A 19270-nucleotide genomic window follows, 5' to 3' on the forward strand; every position below is an offset into this window, starting at 1 on the left:
AACGAAAAAAGAAGCGATCAGATAGATATTACCTTCTTAAAACCAAAGGTGGATCACCGACTTCGAGCTGTAAAGCATTGATTGGACTTGATTTCATTGCTCCAGAGATAATCCTCAAGGCCTTTGATTGAATTAAATCCAATTTCTTAAAAGCAAATGAACTTCCTGGAGCTAACAAAAAAGTTCCATAATCAATGACACTCCTTATAAGACCATTATAAGCAAGTTTTAGTGAAACGGGATGTGCTCCCCACCAAACTCCAGCAAGGCACCTAAGAATGTTGAGGTTACGCTCACATTTCGTAGAAATATAATTACAGTGGGACAGACCTGTTAATTTATTATCTAGCACGATACCTAAAAATTTAATTTCAGTCTTTATAGGAATGTATGAGTTATCATAAAGCACCTTAATTTGTTGCGGTGATCTCATTCTTGAAAACAAAACTACACTACTCTTGGTTACAGAAAGATTAAGACCATTTGCATCTAACCACGTTTTTAACAAATCTAATGAATCAGATAATTTGGCAGAAGCAGATTCTATGGACTTCGCAATAAAATATAATAAAAGATCATCAGCATATTGTAAAATTTTGACGGATTTATCAAGGAATAATTCTAGATCGTATGTGTATATGTTAAATAAGATTGGACTGAGAACAGATCCTTGTGGAAGGCCTTTCCATACTGTTCTAGATAATTTGGTATCTTCATCTAAATTCATATATATTGTTCTTTCTGATAAAATATTAATAATGAAATTAGAAAGCATTACCGGTACATTTAGAGCTTGTAATTTAGTTTTTAAAATAGAAATTATTACATTATCATAGGCAGAATTTATATCTAAAAAGGCTGAGAGGATTGACAAATTTTGTGAGAAAGCTATATGAATATCTGAAATAAGAATGCTCACATTATCTAAGGTGCTCTTACCTTTCCTAAAACCAAACTGGTTCGGGGATAGTAAGTTATTACTTTCTAAAAACCATTCTAGACGGTTTTTCACTAAATGTTCAGCTAGGTTTAGTAAGAAGAGGAAAGTGCAACAGGACGGTATGAAGATGGTTCAGAAGGTGGTTTATGAGGCTTTAGAAATGGTATAATAATCTGAGACTTCCATGAAGTAGGTATATTTCCCAAAATAATTATGGAATTAATTATATTTAAAAAGTAAATTAATGTCGCATCGCTAGCATTTTTAAAAAAAGAATACGGTATACCGTCTTCTCCCGGTGCAGAGTCTTTAATACAAGCTAGAACACCTTTAAGTTCTACAAGAGTAAAAGGAGACTCAAGTTCGGATAATTCGTCAGAGACGGATAGAGAAATATTGTAAAGGCATTCCGGCACATAACTAGGAGCAAGGCGATCTAAAAATTTATTCGCTAAAGTTAAATCGAGTGCAGAACGTGATGTATGATCACTAAAGGTAGATCTGAATCTTTTAATATTATTCCAAACGACTGATGAATTAACTTCTGGACAGATAGAAGAACAAAATCTTCTCCAACCTTCCAATTTCTTTTTCAGTAGTTTTCGAGTAGAACGTGAAACTGCGGTGTAAATTTCAAAATTTTCTGATGTCATGTAATTATTATAATTTTTTTCAGCCTCTTTACGATTTTTAATTGCTTCCGTACAATCTTTGTCCCACCAAGGTGGGGAGGGAATTTTCCCTGAAGCACTATTTTTAACAGGAAATAATAAATCAGCAACCTCCTTCATATTAATTATCAAGTCATTACAACATTGATGTTCATTTCCATGATAAACAATAGGTAACTCCGATATTTTATTATCTAAATATTGTTTGTAAATATTCCAGTCTACATTTGATAAATTATATTTAAGCCGAGGACCACTCTTTCGACTTGAGGGAATGGAAATTGGAAAAGAAAGAATGAGGGGAAAGTGATCGCTTCCGAAGGTAGAGGAATGAGGATACCACGACAGTGAAGAAGCTAAATCAGAAGAACATATTGAAATATCAGGAGCACTAAACCCTTCATTCGGTGCTGTTCTACGTGTCGGTACATCTGAGTTAATAATACATAAGTTGTAAGTGTCAATTATCGTCAGGAGTTTTCCACCATAAAAATTAGAAGTAGAACTGCCCCACGATTGGTGCTGAGCATTAAAATCGCCCATTACGAGAAAAGGTTTAGGTAAAATTGAAAATAATTGTTCTAGTTGTGAATATATTTGGCATGTAGGATCAGGAATATATAAAGTAACAAAACAGATACCATTTATAATTATAGCAGCTGCATTAATGCCGCTATATACAGGAAGCGAAAAAGAAGAAAAAAGAAGGGAGTTTTTGACCAATATGGCAACACCGCCATATCCGTCAGCTCTATCATCACGGAGACTTGTAAAGCCTGAAATCCTAAAAGAATATCCTGGCTTTAACCAAGTCTCTTGTAAGCTATTATAAAAGGATTATATTTATTAATCAAATAAAATAAGTCTGATTTCTTATTTGTTATGCTACGACAGTTCCACTGAATTATTTGGATTTTGTAATCCATTGTGAGAAGTTAATAATTGAGAAAATACATTGTACATGGCATCGTTGGACGGTGGTAAAGTTGTTTGTATCATTTTTGATTGCGATAACACTTTAATAAGCATGAGAATAATATCAATGATGGATTGATTATTGTCAATATTATTTGATGATAATGCACAACCATTAGAGGGAGCAGGAATATTATATTCCTTAACTATGGCTTCATGGGCAGAACGATCATATCCTTGTTGTATTTTTTGAGGAGAGCGTGGTTTAAGTGTAACTGTTTTTTTATATGATGATTGTATATGTGGTAATGATGATTTCTCTTTAAGGAAAGAAGATTGAAAATGAGATTTATTGGAAGGAGATGATGATGTTAATACATCTGAATATAGTTTAGAAGTTGGAGGATGAAATTTTGATGCTTCAGCATAAGAAACACAACTATGGGCCATTGTTTCTTTAATGGCTTTCTGACGTGCATATTCAGGACATTTTTTACTAATTGCTGAATGAGAACCATTACACAAGATACAAGAAACATTTTCCTCATCTACTTCACATTTATCACCTGTATGATTTTGCCTGCATTTATAACACCGAGGATTTGAACGACACTGCATCTTGACATGTCCGAACCTACAGCAGTTATAGCATTGGATAGTAGGGTAAATGTACAAATCTACAGTTAATGATGTGTAAAACATAAATACTCTTTTTGGCAATATTTGTCCATCAAAAGTAATAACAATGGTTTCAGTATTAATAAAACTTGGTTGTCCTTCATTAATTGTCTTTTTCTTTATTCTTCTGGTTTTTAGAATTCTCCCACAACCTATAGGTACTGATATATTTTGGATTACTTCCTCTTCTGTCCAATCTTTAGGAATACCCCTCACAATTCCCATACGGGTTACATGGAAAGAAGGTATAAATGCCTTAAAATTATGTGTCACTAAGTTACTATTATTTAAAAATGCATTTGCATTTTCAAAATTTGAGAAAGAAAGCGATAAACGGTTTCTTCCTATTCTTTTGAGGCTACCATTCACTATATTATTTATCTTATTAGTGTGTAAAAAGCGACCAAATGCAATAGGATGTAATGTAGTGTTATCATTAGGATGTGTTTCATTTTTTTGTACATGAACGACATAAGGTGCTATATCCTCGGCATTGTACAAAGTTCTGCTTAAAGTACTGGGTGGAGAAGCAGGTTTAACAGACTCGGTATTGTTTACAACTGGTATTGATACTTGAGTTTGATTCTCATCTTCAATACATTGACAATCACTATCTTTAATTTTAGATTCAAGACCCTTGGTGTGCCTCCTTCGTTTTTTATTGCAATGTTTGCAAATGCGACGTTCACCACGTACTCGCTTACGTTTAGAACTTGCAACGCTAGAACCATCTGTGTCCATACTAGATTCACCCAATATATCAAAACTATTATTGAATGGAATAGTTATATTTGCAGACACCTGGGGGGTGGTCCCCCCAGGGTCTATAGGTGGATCCATAATGTTAATATAGGTAATTTACTTACCAATATTTACAGCAACAAACACTATTACTACAAAATATACAATTAAATATACAATCTAATACACAATATATAAAAAAGACTAATCCTTATATAAATAAAAATAAAATTAATTTAAAGAAGATCAAAAAACACTCCCGCTTTTTTAAACGTTTCCCGCGCTTTTCGACATATTTATTTTGACAAAAATTTCCAACACCTCTAATGTTGCTATATACAAATTTTAAAGTACAGGAATGATAACAAGAAAAAAACCGGTGATGTACGCAATGAAATAAATTAGGGACCTGAATCATAAAAAAATAATAAAAAGAAATAGGTTTTCAATTTCCAAAATATTAAAATTTGTTCGTTGTAACTTTTTTATTACTAATTACAGATAAAATTTACCATCAACGTAGGTACTTATTATTTAACATTTGAATGTTATGTACCTACTTATTAATAATTTAAATCATAGTTATACTGCCATATTTTATATTTTGATTATTATAGTTTGTATGCAACCTATGCCGGAAAATAGCTAAGTTTTTTTTTATAAATACATAAATAAATAAGTCTAAATAGAAATTTTATATTTTTTACACGTACAAAATCTTTTATACTGCTCTCAGTAGATACACCTTCTGTTACTTACAAATATTTTTCTTATTTTGTTACTTGAATATAGAGGTTAAATGCCCAAAAATGGCAGCACTGATATGATAGTCATATGACACAATATGACAGACGAGAACAAGAGTAAGTTTATCAAATGTCGTCATACCATGGCTAAGGACATTTATCATACTATAGCATATTGTGTTAACTAATAAATTGAATAAAACTAAAATAAACATTTGTCAGTTATTAGTTATGGAAATTTATAATTAAAACAACATTCAATGGAAAACCCCTTTTGGCTTTGAGGTGAAATCTTTATTAGAATAGACTGTTTTCATTTTTAAAATACGCATAATATACGTACATATGAGAATACGTATATACCGGTTTGCACTTTAATTCATAATTAAAACATATATAATTAAATTTTAAAATAACACGCATGTACCGACGTTGAAGCCTTCCTTCAATGGGTTTTTTTTATTAATGGGTGATAGTGAAATGGTAATCCCACCTGCGCTGTCGGTATACGCTGACGGGGCACCAGTGATAGATGGTACGTGTGGATGAAAGCAGGTCAGTTGGCCCATCGTGAAAAATTCAACAAGCACCAATTAAATTAATTAATTAGGGTATATTGCTAGTAATGGAGCTGTTAGAATCTATTACTAACAATCGCTTCCCAAGTCAACGGGTAGAGGTGCTGAGACCTGGATAATTTTTACAGGACAGCGTACTTTTTATTATTGGTTGAAAAAGCTATTATAGTATGCTCGTCTATGTTATCGGTATATGCTAGTAGGGCACCAGTGATAGTGATGACTGCAAATTCGTTGGCCCATCGTGACGAATTCATCATCAAAAATGGTTTCCAGGGAGAACCGCGTTGAAGTCGTCTTAATAAGGTATATTTTGAAGCAAATAATAAAAAGTATCTATCTATATTGGGAATATTGCTAGTAATAGCGCAGCTAGTCGCTTATTCGCCGCTTCCGGTTACCTTTTTTCTAGCACGAATCTAAATCTTATCTAGAGGCGACAGGTAGACTAAGCCAATCTTTATTAATAAATTAAGTTCCTAATTAAGCACCAGATACCAATATAAACTTACAAAGATAAATTATTATATAATTACCTATTTAAATGTAAAATAGATAAATCGCATGTTGAGGAAATAGGTTAGTACCTACATATTTATTATATATTATTGCATATATTCTGCCATGTGGACCTGGCATCGAATAAGCCACCCCTTCTTTTCCCAAGGGCGTCGTAAAAGTAACAGAGGGGAGCAGCATCCTCTTAAAACATCACCAAAAGCCTAACTAACTAATCAGTGGACAGTTAACGGCTAATATGATGATTATGACGATAATGATTATATATATATATATATATATATATATATATATATATATATATATATATATATATATATATATATATATATATATATATATATATATATATATATATATATATATATATATATATATATATATATATATATATATATATATATATATATATATATAACAATAAAACTATTTGTTCAATTTAGATTTTTTATTTCTCGGAACATAAATGAGTTGTCGTGGTTAAGACTAAGACACATTACTACAGATAAATAAAAAAAAAAACATTATATTTATGATGACAGATAAGTTATAAATTCTTCAGCGTTGACTTTGTTAATTGGCGATAAACTCTTCAGCGCGTCATCCAAGTAGTGAACTGATGAGGTGATGATGTGCAGATTGGAATAGAATATCCAAGCCAAAATTCCATAAAATAATATTTGTACAACAACATCCAGTACATAGCGGCTGAAACAAATATGGTATTTTCTATTAATATCTGTTAGGAAATAACTATTGGTTCTACAGAGTGATTAATACACATCTCGGACAATACCTTCATTAAATATTTTATATTATAATCTTATATGACGATATACATATCTTCATTAAAATTCACAGAATGGGAATTGGAGATTTCCTAGATTTGATGGACGAAAATAAAATGGTAACTCCGCCTGCGCAAACACCAATAGGTAAGTATAGAATTAGATTAATTGACCTATATAATATATGAAATGAGGTTCCCTTTGAGTTTTTTCCAAGGTACTGCAGCATGAGGTTTTTTAAAAAAAGGATAAATAGGTTTCTTCAGAGTCGGCAAAGCGTGTGTAATGCCTTTGGTTTTGCAGGCTTTCATAGACTAAGGTAACCGCTTAGCATTTGGTGGGCGTGTGTTTTTTTGCCACATCAGTGCTATTAAAAAAATAGTTTCATCATCCATCCATCCATCATTACATTTCATTTTCAGGGGAGATCGAACTATCAGTGTTTTTTACTAGCATTGGCACCACTAGTCTCTATTACTAATAATTCTGTCCAGGGCAGGCATGAATTAAGGAGTAAAGATTCTTAAGATATTACGTCAAAATTTATAATTATCCTTGTCTGACTTATATTTACATTAATATGCATTAAATAAACACAAAACTTACATTTTCGCCAATTTGCGAGCTCTTGGAATTGTCGATGGATCTTCTTTACAGCAAAACTGTCTGGCACCTAATATATAATCTCTCAAATATTCATTGGCATTCAAATTACTGAGATCTGTATAAAAAGCCTCGTTGTCTTCTTTGCTTACTCGTGTACGAAGAGACTTGAAATTGTCGTTCTTGAAGTACCACTCTTTTGTCGTGTAGTACTGAAGTACACCTAAACCGTGGCTTATACGTTTTTGAACATTAATTAAACTGAAAATAAATAAACTGTGTTTACACTTGATACATTAATATTTCAAATTCATGCAGATGCTGTGCTTAAAACAAAAATTTAATATTTTCACAGTCTTGAAAGACCTTTCTTAATGCCCAATCTAGCCAGGCTGTCTTCGTTGTACACAAAGGACTTTAACGTTGCATTCTGGGCGTTTATCAGAATGCAATTTACGTGTTCTCTGATGAAGACAGTAATAATTATTTTAAATCGATCTAAAGATAAATTTCTTAATTTAGAGGCTTAATTTGATGTTCGATCTTAAGATCCTGAACCGCAATGAAATCTACTCTGAAAGAGCGGTGAATTTATTTTACCGCGCTCAGTTTTTGCCTGGAAGACTCCCTTGATGGAGTCCTGATCTTAAAGTAGAATATACTTACAAAGTTTTTCTTCCCATCAAAAACAGGATACCATCCACTAAATAGGCAGGTATAATGTGATAAAAGAAAACGCAGATTTGGTGATGCCAGTAATATGACTTAATAGTACCACCACGATGCCACAGAGCCACGGTATGCGGATATTTGTCCACCCATTTTTCACCTGAAAATTAAATATTAAAATGTATATATATTCTTTTTATACCACAAAGGCGGCAAACAAGCATACAGCCCGTCTGATGGTAAAAGGTCACTGTAGTTTATGAACGCCTGCAACAACATTACGTGCAGGTTGCCGACCCTGAAGAAATTTTAATATACCCTTTTTGAAGAGCCCTATACTATAGTATCTAGGGATAATCTTAGTAGGTAGGTTGGAACTCATTAGACAGCCTGAGCGTTCGTGAAAGATAATTTGTATACACACACTGTACGTGATCATTTCAATAACAATTAGATATATCTAAAATTAAGAACGTAAGTTTAGATTAAGTTTTTTTCTATACCACAGAAATGGCATACAAGTATACGGCCAACCATTGCTAATTGATAACCGTAGTCTATAAACGCCTACAGTACCAGGGGTATTACGCGCATCACATTATTGTAATACATTTGTGTCTGATTCTCATTAGAGAGAAATCAGTGCTGACACGCTGCTGTCGTATGAATTGGACAACAGTTTAGGAATTTATATATAATATATTATGTATCATCAATAATTCAAAATTTCCCGCTGCGTGGAAAAATAATGCGATAAACTAGATTTAATTTTAGATAAATATTGAGATATGACTTCAGTACTTACCTAATTTTATTATTTCGCCCCAAGTTATCTTTATAATTCTGGACAGTGTTACATTATAAAATGTAACTTTTTTAGGCCTAAAAATAAATAACAGAATTTTATTAAAGGTAATATTTTTATTAAACTCTTAACAATTGTTTGAAGTTTTTAGTATAAGTACTAGTAGTAATAATTTTGCCTTATGTAAAGAAAACCGTTGATTCGTGAAAAGCCATTACAACGGTAAATGATTATATAAAAACTACTTACTTGTCTAAAGCGGTAACATAAGCAATAAGTAGACATGCATTAACTACAATATCGACAGCTATCGCATCGACTGTATACGTCGGTTCGCAATGCATTGTACGTATAACACCTAAAAAGAGACATGGAAGAATTAGTACACAAAAGGATTGAATCCACAAAAACTATTGTTAAAACTAGTTATTTTGATTTAAAAACTAAACTACTGAACCGATTTTGATAAAATTTCTATAGGACCAATTTGAAAGTGTATCCATTCAGATAAAAAAGAATTTTTTAAATCGGTTTCTAAATAATGGAGTTATGAGGTAACAATAATAAAAAAGCAACCAAATTAAGGATCTCTTCTTTTTTTCAAGTGTGTTCGAATACTTCCTAATAAGATGATATTTTTTTTATTTCTATATCATTCTGTATATACTTGAACAAGTCTATAGAGTATGTAAGCAAATTCGAAGATCTCAAGAGAACAGGGAGTACTGTTCTTCAACCTTCCTTGATATAAAACCGACATTTGACAAGGTATGGCATAAGACATTTGATTTTAAGTCGAAAACCAGTCTACTACATAGCTACTACTTGCTCATGAGTTCGTACCCTTCTGAAAAAATATTCAAGTGCTTGAGGATGAAGATACATTTAAGTTCCACGAAATTAAAGCAGGCGTGCTTCAACGATCAGTACTTGGTCCAGTGCTATACACCCTGTGTACTGCAGATCTTTCTGAGATCGAGAAAGTTACTATTGCCACTGATACCGATGATACCGTTCTATCAACAAGTATATAGCGGAGACCCTATTGAAGTTTCAGGTATTACAAAAAAGACAATGTGCACTCCCCGTGCATGCGACTCGAATATTAGCATGATACAAAGGCTGCAAATATATATACTGAGAAATATAACAAACGTGTTATGGTTTATTACAAATAATGATATACATGTACCTCTGAAAATGAAAACAGTTAAGGACAAATAAAGTTTACAGCTGATAGATATAAACATCGATGATTATTTAATCATCCTAACTAACTTGCCACACAGCTGACTCATATTTTATACCAAAAACGTTTAAAATAACACAACATATAGGAACTGATGAATAAAGCTTAAAAAAATTCTGTATATAATAAAGTTTTGATTATTACCTTTGCCGCCTCCAATAAGAAGACCAGTGGCTCCATTCAAATTGTCCACCCATCCAGGTATCGGCTCCTTCCATGCAGAAGTCACTAGAAAAGAACGTTTTAATAAAATCTTTTTTTCGTATAGAAAACTATAATTAAATATTATATACAAAATAATGACAAGTATTGTAGTTTATTAAGTGTTTTTGAATGCAATGATGGATCTGTTATACTACATTATGTTATTCCAACGATGGTAAGTTTGAATTTGCTAAAGCCATAAACAAATTTATGTCACTCTTTTTCGACTAATCTTTAGTAATTAAAAAGTCTTTAAAAAGCCAAATTAATGAAAACCCGAAGAATTTCAATAGAAATCCTGTCTTCCGTTTTTCGTTGGATTTAAAAGTTTCTAAAACAAATCTAGTATTACATTTACAGCAACAGCAATATTTAAATATTGCTGTTATGGTGACCGTAAAAACGGATCGGAGGTATTTTTTATGTGTATCGCAATATCTTTTCCACTTATGAACAAATTATGATATCAATTTTTTAAATTTAATATTGATTTTTAATATTGATGACGTTGATTTTTTAGTCCTGAAAAGTTTTATATTTATCTATTGTTTAACAACTTACCAATAGAAGGTCTGGCAATAGCTATTGGAAATTTGTCGCCATACTCAGCAATCAAGTCTTCAGTGATAGCTTTTGTGTACGAGTAGGTGTTTGGCTCTGAAGCTATAAGCCTGCAATATTGTAATGGATATATTTATATTTAACTAATGCGTTTTACTATCAATCTATAATGTTAGGTTTCTATACAGCAGAGAAAACTAAGTGCTAAAGGGCTTCATTCAAAGATTCATTCCTTTACTATATTTCCTTCCAATGCTAGTTTCTTGGATGTAAAATTGTTTCGGAGTTTGAAACTTCAGCTCAAAACATAAATTGGTCATGATAGGTTAGTTGTATCTATTTATATCCTTTATTTCACTTAGTATCATATCCACATTTGTTTAGTCGTTTATCCAACCAACATTCATTTCTAAAGGGAAAAGAATTACGGAACTAGCAACCTCATAGTTAGTATCTATCAGATTCACTTCCACATACTTCCTCTGGAAACTGTCGTTAAATAAGAACAATAGAAACTAAAACCATAATGGTTTTAGTTTCTATTGTTCTTTTTAGGATTTTTCTATATATGCCCAGTACAACCTAATTGAATTGAATGTGATTAAAATGTAGTGTAAATTTTATGTATTTTTTTTTTTACTTTTTTTTTTATTTTATCTAGAAGTGGTTACCGACTCTAAAATTGACATGTATAATGTTGTGGACAAAAGTTAGTTCTGTACCAAATTACGTACTTAGGTTCCAAATACTTAAGTGTATCATCGTCCATCCATTCAACAATGTCCATAATTTTTCGTGGCTTGTGGGCTGGTGGGTATAATTTCTCTTCCATCTCATCTAAATAACAACGACAATACGCTGTTGATAGATGCACCAATACCTGTAATAAAAATAAAATTTTTATAAAAATAATTTGTTTCACGTACAGTTTTGTTTTATGGTAATTCGATTCCAAACAGAAACTATCCAATGTCATCTATGTTGGTAATATTTAAGAACTATCTCAGTCAAATATGGCTCGTACCGAATTTGCTTTTCGAAAATAATTATTCCGTCTATAGATTTGCTTTTAGTAATTTAACCCTAAATGGAGACTGTCCAAAAGGTCGTCAGCATTGGTACCGCTGTATCATATTTTAAATTCACAAAAAAGGCTTACCGCGACGCGGTTACATTTAAATAATGTCTATATACCTACCTGATTTTTACCGTGTGGTTTCGGTATAAAATGGACCACTTCTACCTTTCTATGTGTGTCGTGAAGAGGCGATTAAAGAAACCTAATGGTCAACGGATAATCAGCAGCATCTCTCTTAATATATCAACAAACAAAGCCTAACTGCGGTTGCCAACTCGCTTGCCAAGCGTGGCAAATACTAACAAAATATTTCTTTATAGGGGAGGTCTATGTTTAGCAGTGAACAATTAACCTGATTTTACCTGAAGATTTTTCATACTTTCAGCAAGTTCTAAAACTCGTAGCGTGCCTCTCGTATTCATATCGATTGCATCTTTCAATTTTAGGTCAAATCTGCAACAAATAATAATATTAAAAATAACTCGCTAAGAGTGTTGGGCAAGTATTTTCAAATCTCAAAAGGGCGTAAAGTTTTTTAAGGTCACTGATATGCGCATGACACTTATGGTATTGATGGGTAATGAACCCCGATAATCGTTTAACGTCAGATGAACTATGTTTGTTTACTAGCGTATTGTATTAAAGTGAAGCGTAAAAGAATGTTGTGCATCATCTCAGTTTTTTTTTAATTCCTTTCTATATAGTTATGAAAAGAAAGGCTTTTTTTTATAAAGATATAAGTTATTATAATTTTACAGTAAACTTTAAACGCTTTGTATAAATAGATATATGTTGTAGTGTAAAATTCATGCCATGAAGGTACATAGATAGCATAAAATTCATACCGAACACAAGCGGCGCTATGCAAGATAATATTGCAGCGTTCTTGCAACTCTATCTTGTCTTCAGGTGATATTCCTAGTTCATTATCTAAGATATCTCCGGCAACTAATTTGAGTTTCTTGAATACATCTGGAGTCTTCTCTCTTAGATTTTCGAATATCTACAGAAGAGTGATTAGTAAGATGAAAGGAAGTGATGAAATTTTTAGCGACATTATCAGAAAATTATGTTTATTAAGAACATACACAACGAAGTATGGCAACGCCGCAATATTCTGTCAATTTTCAAAAATAATGGAAGAAATTTCAATAGTTATTTATGATTATTCAAAAAACGCCCTGACTTCGATATAAAGCATTATTCATTAAATATATTGCATATAAATATACCGCTAAAAAATTTATACCTTATGATAAATACTTTTTCGCCATCTTAATTAAAATTTTTAGTAATAACATAATAAATATAGTATGGCGTGATTAACAGTTTAGTTTGTAGTCAAAGCATTTTTTAAATAATCAGTCAGTCTTTAATTGTTTTTTTTTTTTTATTTAGAGTGGTTTTTATCCTTATAAGGATATGTCAGCCTCATCATACCCTAATTTTAAAAAGTATTTCACATACCTAATACATTAATACACAAATAAATAATAAATAATACCTTAGTAATCTATTTTAATAAAGGGAATTATTGATACAAAAATAGCAATTAAAGATTTTGCCATTCCGGAATGTGGATCTGCAAGTATATTTGAAAATAAACCAATATCCTGTCTATTGAGACTATATTTCTGTATCAATACTTCCTTTTGTGTTTTGTATTTTGTACATTCGGATTAATTTATTTTGAAAATTGACAAATTCTTGCAACGTTGCCACACTTCGTCAAGATAAAGTTATAGACGCTCTTAAGAATAACTAATTATTATCCTATTAATCTATGGACAAATCTGTGTACTGTCTCGTTTTCTTATATGCCATTTATCTAGGAGGGCTGATATTATTATTATTTATTTAAACAATGACATGATTTAAGTGTTACATGTTACCTTATTGGCACTGAGATCGCGTAGTCTCTCTTCACTATTCAAACCCTTCTTTGGCCTCAACAGAAGATATATCGTATCCACTTCAGGACAGCTGCGAAGCAACTTCTCCACCAGAGCCTGTAAAGTTTATGAAACAAATTTGTGCCAACAAGTTAAGGTTGAAAAATTAATTCATTGAAGGTTCCTTCTGGGTTAACAATACACATGTGATGCCCCAAATATAGTGTCCAAAGATTATAATAAATATTAATTTTAGTCCCATATTAAATATAAAAGTTGATATTTTTATTTGCGAAGTAAAAAACTGCTCATTGCAAAATGAAATCTATATGGACATTGACATACGAATCTGTATTTTAAATTTAAATATTTATAACATAATTTATCGACAAAATATTGTTCATAGAATTGTTATCATTATTTGAATTAGGTGTTTTTTTGCAAAGCAAAATGGGCTTGTTATTCTTACCTTTCCCACGAAACCAGTACTCCCAGTAATAAGAATGGATTTTCCTTTATAAAATTCTGGTACTGAAGGCGCCATTTTTGTCTATAAATAAAATCATATATAATAATAAAATTTTCATTAATCATTTTTGCTTGTTTTATCTTAAAATGTCTGATTTTCTAATATGTTTCATTTTATTATGATCAAGAAGTGGGTTCGGCAAATTTTAAGTGAAATTACAGAATACATAGATATAACACCATAGTCTTCAAGAATGACAATGAATGAATGGTATTATAGATGTACTGTATATAAATAAATATTGTACATATTCGCCTCATAACCACTTGTAAACATCATTACTTCAAGTAGGTTAATAAAATTGTACACAGATATTTCACCTTCTTCTTTGGAACTGGTCGAACAGACATGACAGCGGCGTTTTGTCTGACTTAGATTTTCTTTGTTATTGTCTCTGTCTAGATCACTGGCCTTTTACACTTCTTATTACTTAATTTATATTTTTCTGTACCTTTTCCATTGCAAATACGTACTTTATGTACATAATATATGTAAATCATAAAAGCCAGTTCTTTTTTACATATTAAATCAAAAGTGATAAAGATTCTGTCTATAGACGATGGTTATTACTTTCCATTGAGATAACTATCAGCTTGTTTGTCATTCCAAGTTGCATAAAAAACAATTGATATATGAGAAATAGTAAAAAATTATAATTATAAAAGTTAGGTTACGTTAGTGCGAATGAATGAATGTTCGTAATGAATTCTTTACGATGGGTCAACTGATCTAACTTCATCCCAAACAGTAAAATAAGTATATCAGAGGCCTCATCCTCACCTATCATCCCTCGTCGGTACCCTGTCAATGTATAGGTATCCATAGGGTAAGTAGTTTTACTAATTCATTTTTTATATTAATGTATTCTTAATTGCACAATAAAACTTTGTACAAGTGGCAATCTTAAGGGGATATGGCATTCTCCACCATTAGGTAGAAATGGAAAATGTATGAAGGGCAGTGGTGGTGAAAAATATGTAACATAATTATTGGAACATATTAAAATAATTATACATACACATAATACATAAGAAATAGACATATAATACATAAACATTACTAGTAATTATAGAATACCTTGTAGCAAGAGCTGGTTTTATTGACTCATATTCACTCTATTAAAAAAAATACAAAGGTGCTAAACAGATAGTCTATCTGATAGAAAATAAAAAGCTGCCAAAGGATGATGTCCAAATAAAGGATTTGAAATAATAATATGTTGCCAATCATTTTGTCAACGGAAGTTTCAATAAGCAATTTTCAAGGGAAGTTACTTGTTGCATATCAGGTGGTGTTTTTGTGATGTGTTGTTATTTTGTTACGCATTGTATCCTGTTCGATATGGAAATATTCGAATATAATATTTCTGTAACGTTCTAGAAAATATATTCGATGGATTTTATAATGTACAAGTGTTTATCGAGATAAATAGTATCCTATGTCTTTCTCTTCTCCAAATAGTACGTGTATACTAAATTTTACGACAATTGCACAAGCCAAAAAGTTACAAACAAACAAATTCTCTTTCACGTTTGTAATATTTTGTATGTGAAAATTTTCTTATGTTAAAATCTTATGATAAATGTGAAAGTTTATAAACAAAGTCATTTAGTATTGTATTTACCTATTTTTACATTTCATGTTCATTATTATTTTTACATTTACATTATAGGAGTAATGTGATCTAATAAATGTACATAAAAAATCGACAATAACTTTGTATTTTTTTTTAATTATACTCATTTTAAAGATGCTTATGTGAATATGTGAAATAGTAGAATTTTATGAGCTTACTACCCTTGCCGTTTCTGACAACTGTTTCGATTATAATAAGATGTATGACATCTATATGTCTGTATTCTATTAGTTTAATTGTACATAATAAGCATTTCACATTAAGTTTCCTGTATTTATAATGTTTTAACTGATGTATTTAAATCTAAAATAAATAATTGATTTGCCATAGTAAAAATTTACTACCTATGTAACATAAAATGTAAATAACCTTTTTTAATATATTTTTTCCATCATTATACATGTACTTTGGCTCGTGAGGATTTTATATACTATAGCATTAATGTTTATTTCGCTACGTCAACTGCAATATATGCTTATATTTTAGTTTATGTGAAAATGATAAACTCATTATCGTTTACAATATACTCTGTGATGTCCATGATGCTGTTCATGTTTTTATGAGCGACGGTCACCTCTTTCTATCAAGTCCGATAGCTAGTTTGCCAATTTATGTTGTATTAAAAATATTGTATCTTTCTTGACACCCTTGATGTGTTATCAAGATAATCGCGAGAAGAATTCTACAATTTCATTACTTATTTTTGTTTGCCATTCTAAGTTGCTTTAAAAAAGAAGACTTAATTTATTCGATATAAGTTTAGATTTATCATAATATCTGTATATATGTTTCTAGTAGACCCGGCAAACGTTGTTCTGCCATATAAACTAGAGATAGAGCCATCCTAATCACCTACAGCAGTATGAAATATACTTTTGACTTATTCTCACACCAAATATACATAAAAAAAATCTGGAGAATCGGTCGAGATAGTTGAAACAATATTCGACAAATAACTACCTCAAGGATCAATCGTCGTTAAAGTATTTATGCAATATATTTAAAAAGTTTATATAATATTTATGTAGTACGAGTAATATTGAATACTATTTAAATGTAAATAGGAATAAACAGATTCAATATTTCTTATATATTTTTATTTATTATCGTTTATTAAATTCTCTATGATATTAATTATTATTAAATTAATTCAGTAAAAATAATATAATTAGCTTACCTGATATCAGATTAATTAAAAAAAAAAAAGTTAAAATAATAGTATGAACCACAACGGGCAATTCGTGTGCACCCACTAGAGTATGAAATTTAAAACTGAAGTATGCCTGAATATCGTATTGAATTATAATCGGACATCGCAACCTTTCATTGAGTAACAGTGTACTTTACCAGCACAGACTACTTTTCGATATGCTTCGAAAAGAAAGAGGTTCTAAATTCAACCGCATTTTTACTCCCGACACAAGCGAAGGGATGATATATCATTTATTTTCGGATCTTTTGTCTATCTGTACCATTGTAATTTTTTAAGAAATGAACAGATTTTGATGTTTTTCTTTGAAAACTGACTTCATCGAGAATGTTCCATGGAAATGTCTTTACCCGTTTGAAGCGCTTTAATTTTTTTTTTAAACTCATTAATTACGTTAAAATGGACATTGTAAATAAATATTTGGATAAAGTATTTGGAAATTGTATATGGGATAAGGAATATGTACATATAGATATATAAGGCAATAAATAATTATAAAATTAGCGTAGGTACATTTATTTAGGCTATGGACAAAAAAATTGTTTTTAAGTATGGTAAAGGACAATCCTGATGAAAGACCTATTATCTAGCAATTAATAGGAGTTTTCCACCCATAACGAATATAACATGGCAGTTTCTTCTCCCAACTGTTAAGAAAAACTAATAGTTATAATAGGGCTAGATAATGCGGCTCCCCATAAGGAATTTAATATTCCATAAGGGATTTGATGATAAAGTCGGAAAAGACCTATCGGGTATCCTCAATCGTACTGTTGGAAAAATCTAACTGATTTACACTAATAAATAAACTTCTTGTAGAAACCGTTTTCTTTAATTGATCCAAGCACTTCAATCCACTCTGTTCTGGTCTGTAGACCCGGCGGTCACCTATAGTTTATATATGCAGTATTGTTTTGCCGTTGCTAATTATATTTTTAACTTTATATATCATAATTATGTCAATTATGTGCATTTGTGAACAAAATAAATACATAATTAAGTCGTGTTGAATTAAAGTGATTACTTTTAATTCCATTACGAAAACTATTTGTCATGTGTACTTAAATCAACATTGTAATAATATTTTAATTAAGTCAGAGGTCTTCCAGAGTTCGATGACCTTATACAAGTAGTAATGCTCAAAGTCTTTACCAGAGGGAGACTTTGTACAAAAATCGATTGCTTGGGTACCTCTGTCCCATTCGTGTTTCAACCGTGAAGCAGTTGTGTTTGCATCGCTGTGTTTCGGTTTGAAGGGTGGGATATGGCGTGAATTTACTGGGTACAGAGGAATAACATCTGAGTCCTCAGGAATGGCAACGCATGGGGGTATCATGGGCGAAACAGTATACTCTGTTATGTCCATGGTACTGCTCATGTCTATAAGCGACGGCTACCACTTTCTACAGGTGGGCCGTTAGCTTGTTTGCCATTTTACGTTGTATAAAAAAAATCGATTTTATTTTGTTATTATTTTTTATCCGCGACAGCAATTGCATATAGCTAAAATAAAGATGGACAGAATAGGTAGTGTGACACGTCTGAAAAAAATACGCAATGCGTACGTAAAAGAACCTATCGGAGTAGCACTAATACCGGGTAAACTAAAAGAAAGCAGTTTTAGATGATATGGCTTTAAGAATAAGAATACGGCCTCATGATGAGACGTTAACTTTTTGGTAAAAACTGTCATGAACACTAAAATGTCCTACGAAATGCCTGGGAGAAGAAAAAACATAGCGCAACATGATAGTTCAATATCTAGAAGATGAAAGCGCAGACTTTAGCTCCTATGGACAACCCAGCACAGAGTGTCCTGTAAACTACCGTGTTTAATTCTTGTGTAATTCATCACAATGGGCTAATTAATCTGCTTTCATCCTAACTTATCACCACTCACTGGTCATTCGTTACCGTATGCTGATATTGCAGGCGTAATACCATTCCATTAAAATCTATGAAAAAAAAAATACAGGACCGAGCTTTCTGGTCCCGCTATACGATAAGGCCTGATCCAAATTAATGCTGAAATTAAGGACTGGGATAAGAAAGAGAAAACAATGCTGATACTAGACAGGTATTTCAGCATGTTTCTATATTACTTGATACAAATACAAACACTTAACAAGTGCGAAATTAAACAGGTTCTTTCAGAATCAACGCATCGTTCACTCAACTTGGTTGAGTGAACGATGCGTTGTTTTACTAAATGTTCCCTGTAAAATTTCCTGAAAGTTATTATTTTAATCCACTTTGAA

At 31.4% G+C, this 19270-nt stretch overlaps 2 protein-coding genes across 2 annotated transcripts in view; one reads left to right on the forward strand and one right to left on the reverse strand.

Moving 5' to 3' along the window:
- The window catches only part of LOC113514256 (putative fatty acyl-CoA reductase CG5065), a 106887-nt gene that overhangs the window by 13997 nt on the left and 73620 nt on the right, over positions 1–19270 (forward strand). The window lies entirely within an intron of this gene.
- On the reverse strand, positions 6228–17062 carry LOC113514461 (putative fatty acyl-CoA reductase CG5065). The gene is made up of 13 exons (XM_031908165.2): positions 16980–17062; positions 14107–14187; positions 13638–13754; positions 12591–12748; positions 12108–12198; positions 11402–11547; positions 10668–10777; positions 10047–10130; positions 8903–9011; positions 8654–8730; positions 7846–8008; positions 7183–7440; positions 6228–6496 (listed from the first exon to the last, which is right to left on the reverse strand). The coding sequence occupies exons 2-13, from the start codon at positions 14179–14181 to the stop codon at positions 6319–6321; spliced, it is 1566 nt and encodes a 521-aa protein (XP_031764025.1). The 5' UTR covers positions 14182–14187; positions 16980–17062; the 3' UTR covers positions 6228–6318.

Source organism: Galleria mellonella, unplaced genomic scaffold (assembly GCF_026898425.1).
Source record: "Galleria mellonella isolate WM207_F2 unplaced genomic scaffold, CSIRO_AGI_GalMel_v1 utg172, whole genome shotgun sequence".
Lineage (NCBI taxonomy): Eukaryota > Metazoa > Arthropoda > Insecta > Lepidoptera > Pyralidae > Galleria > Galleria mellonella.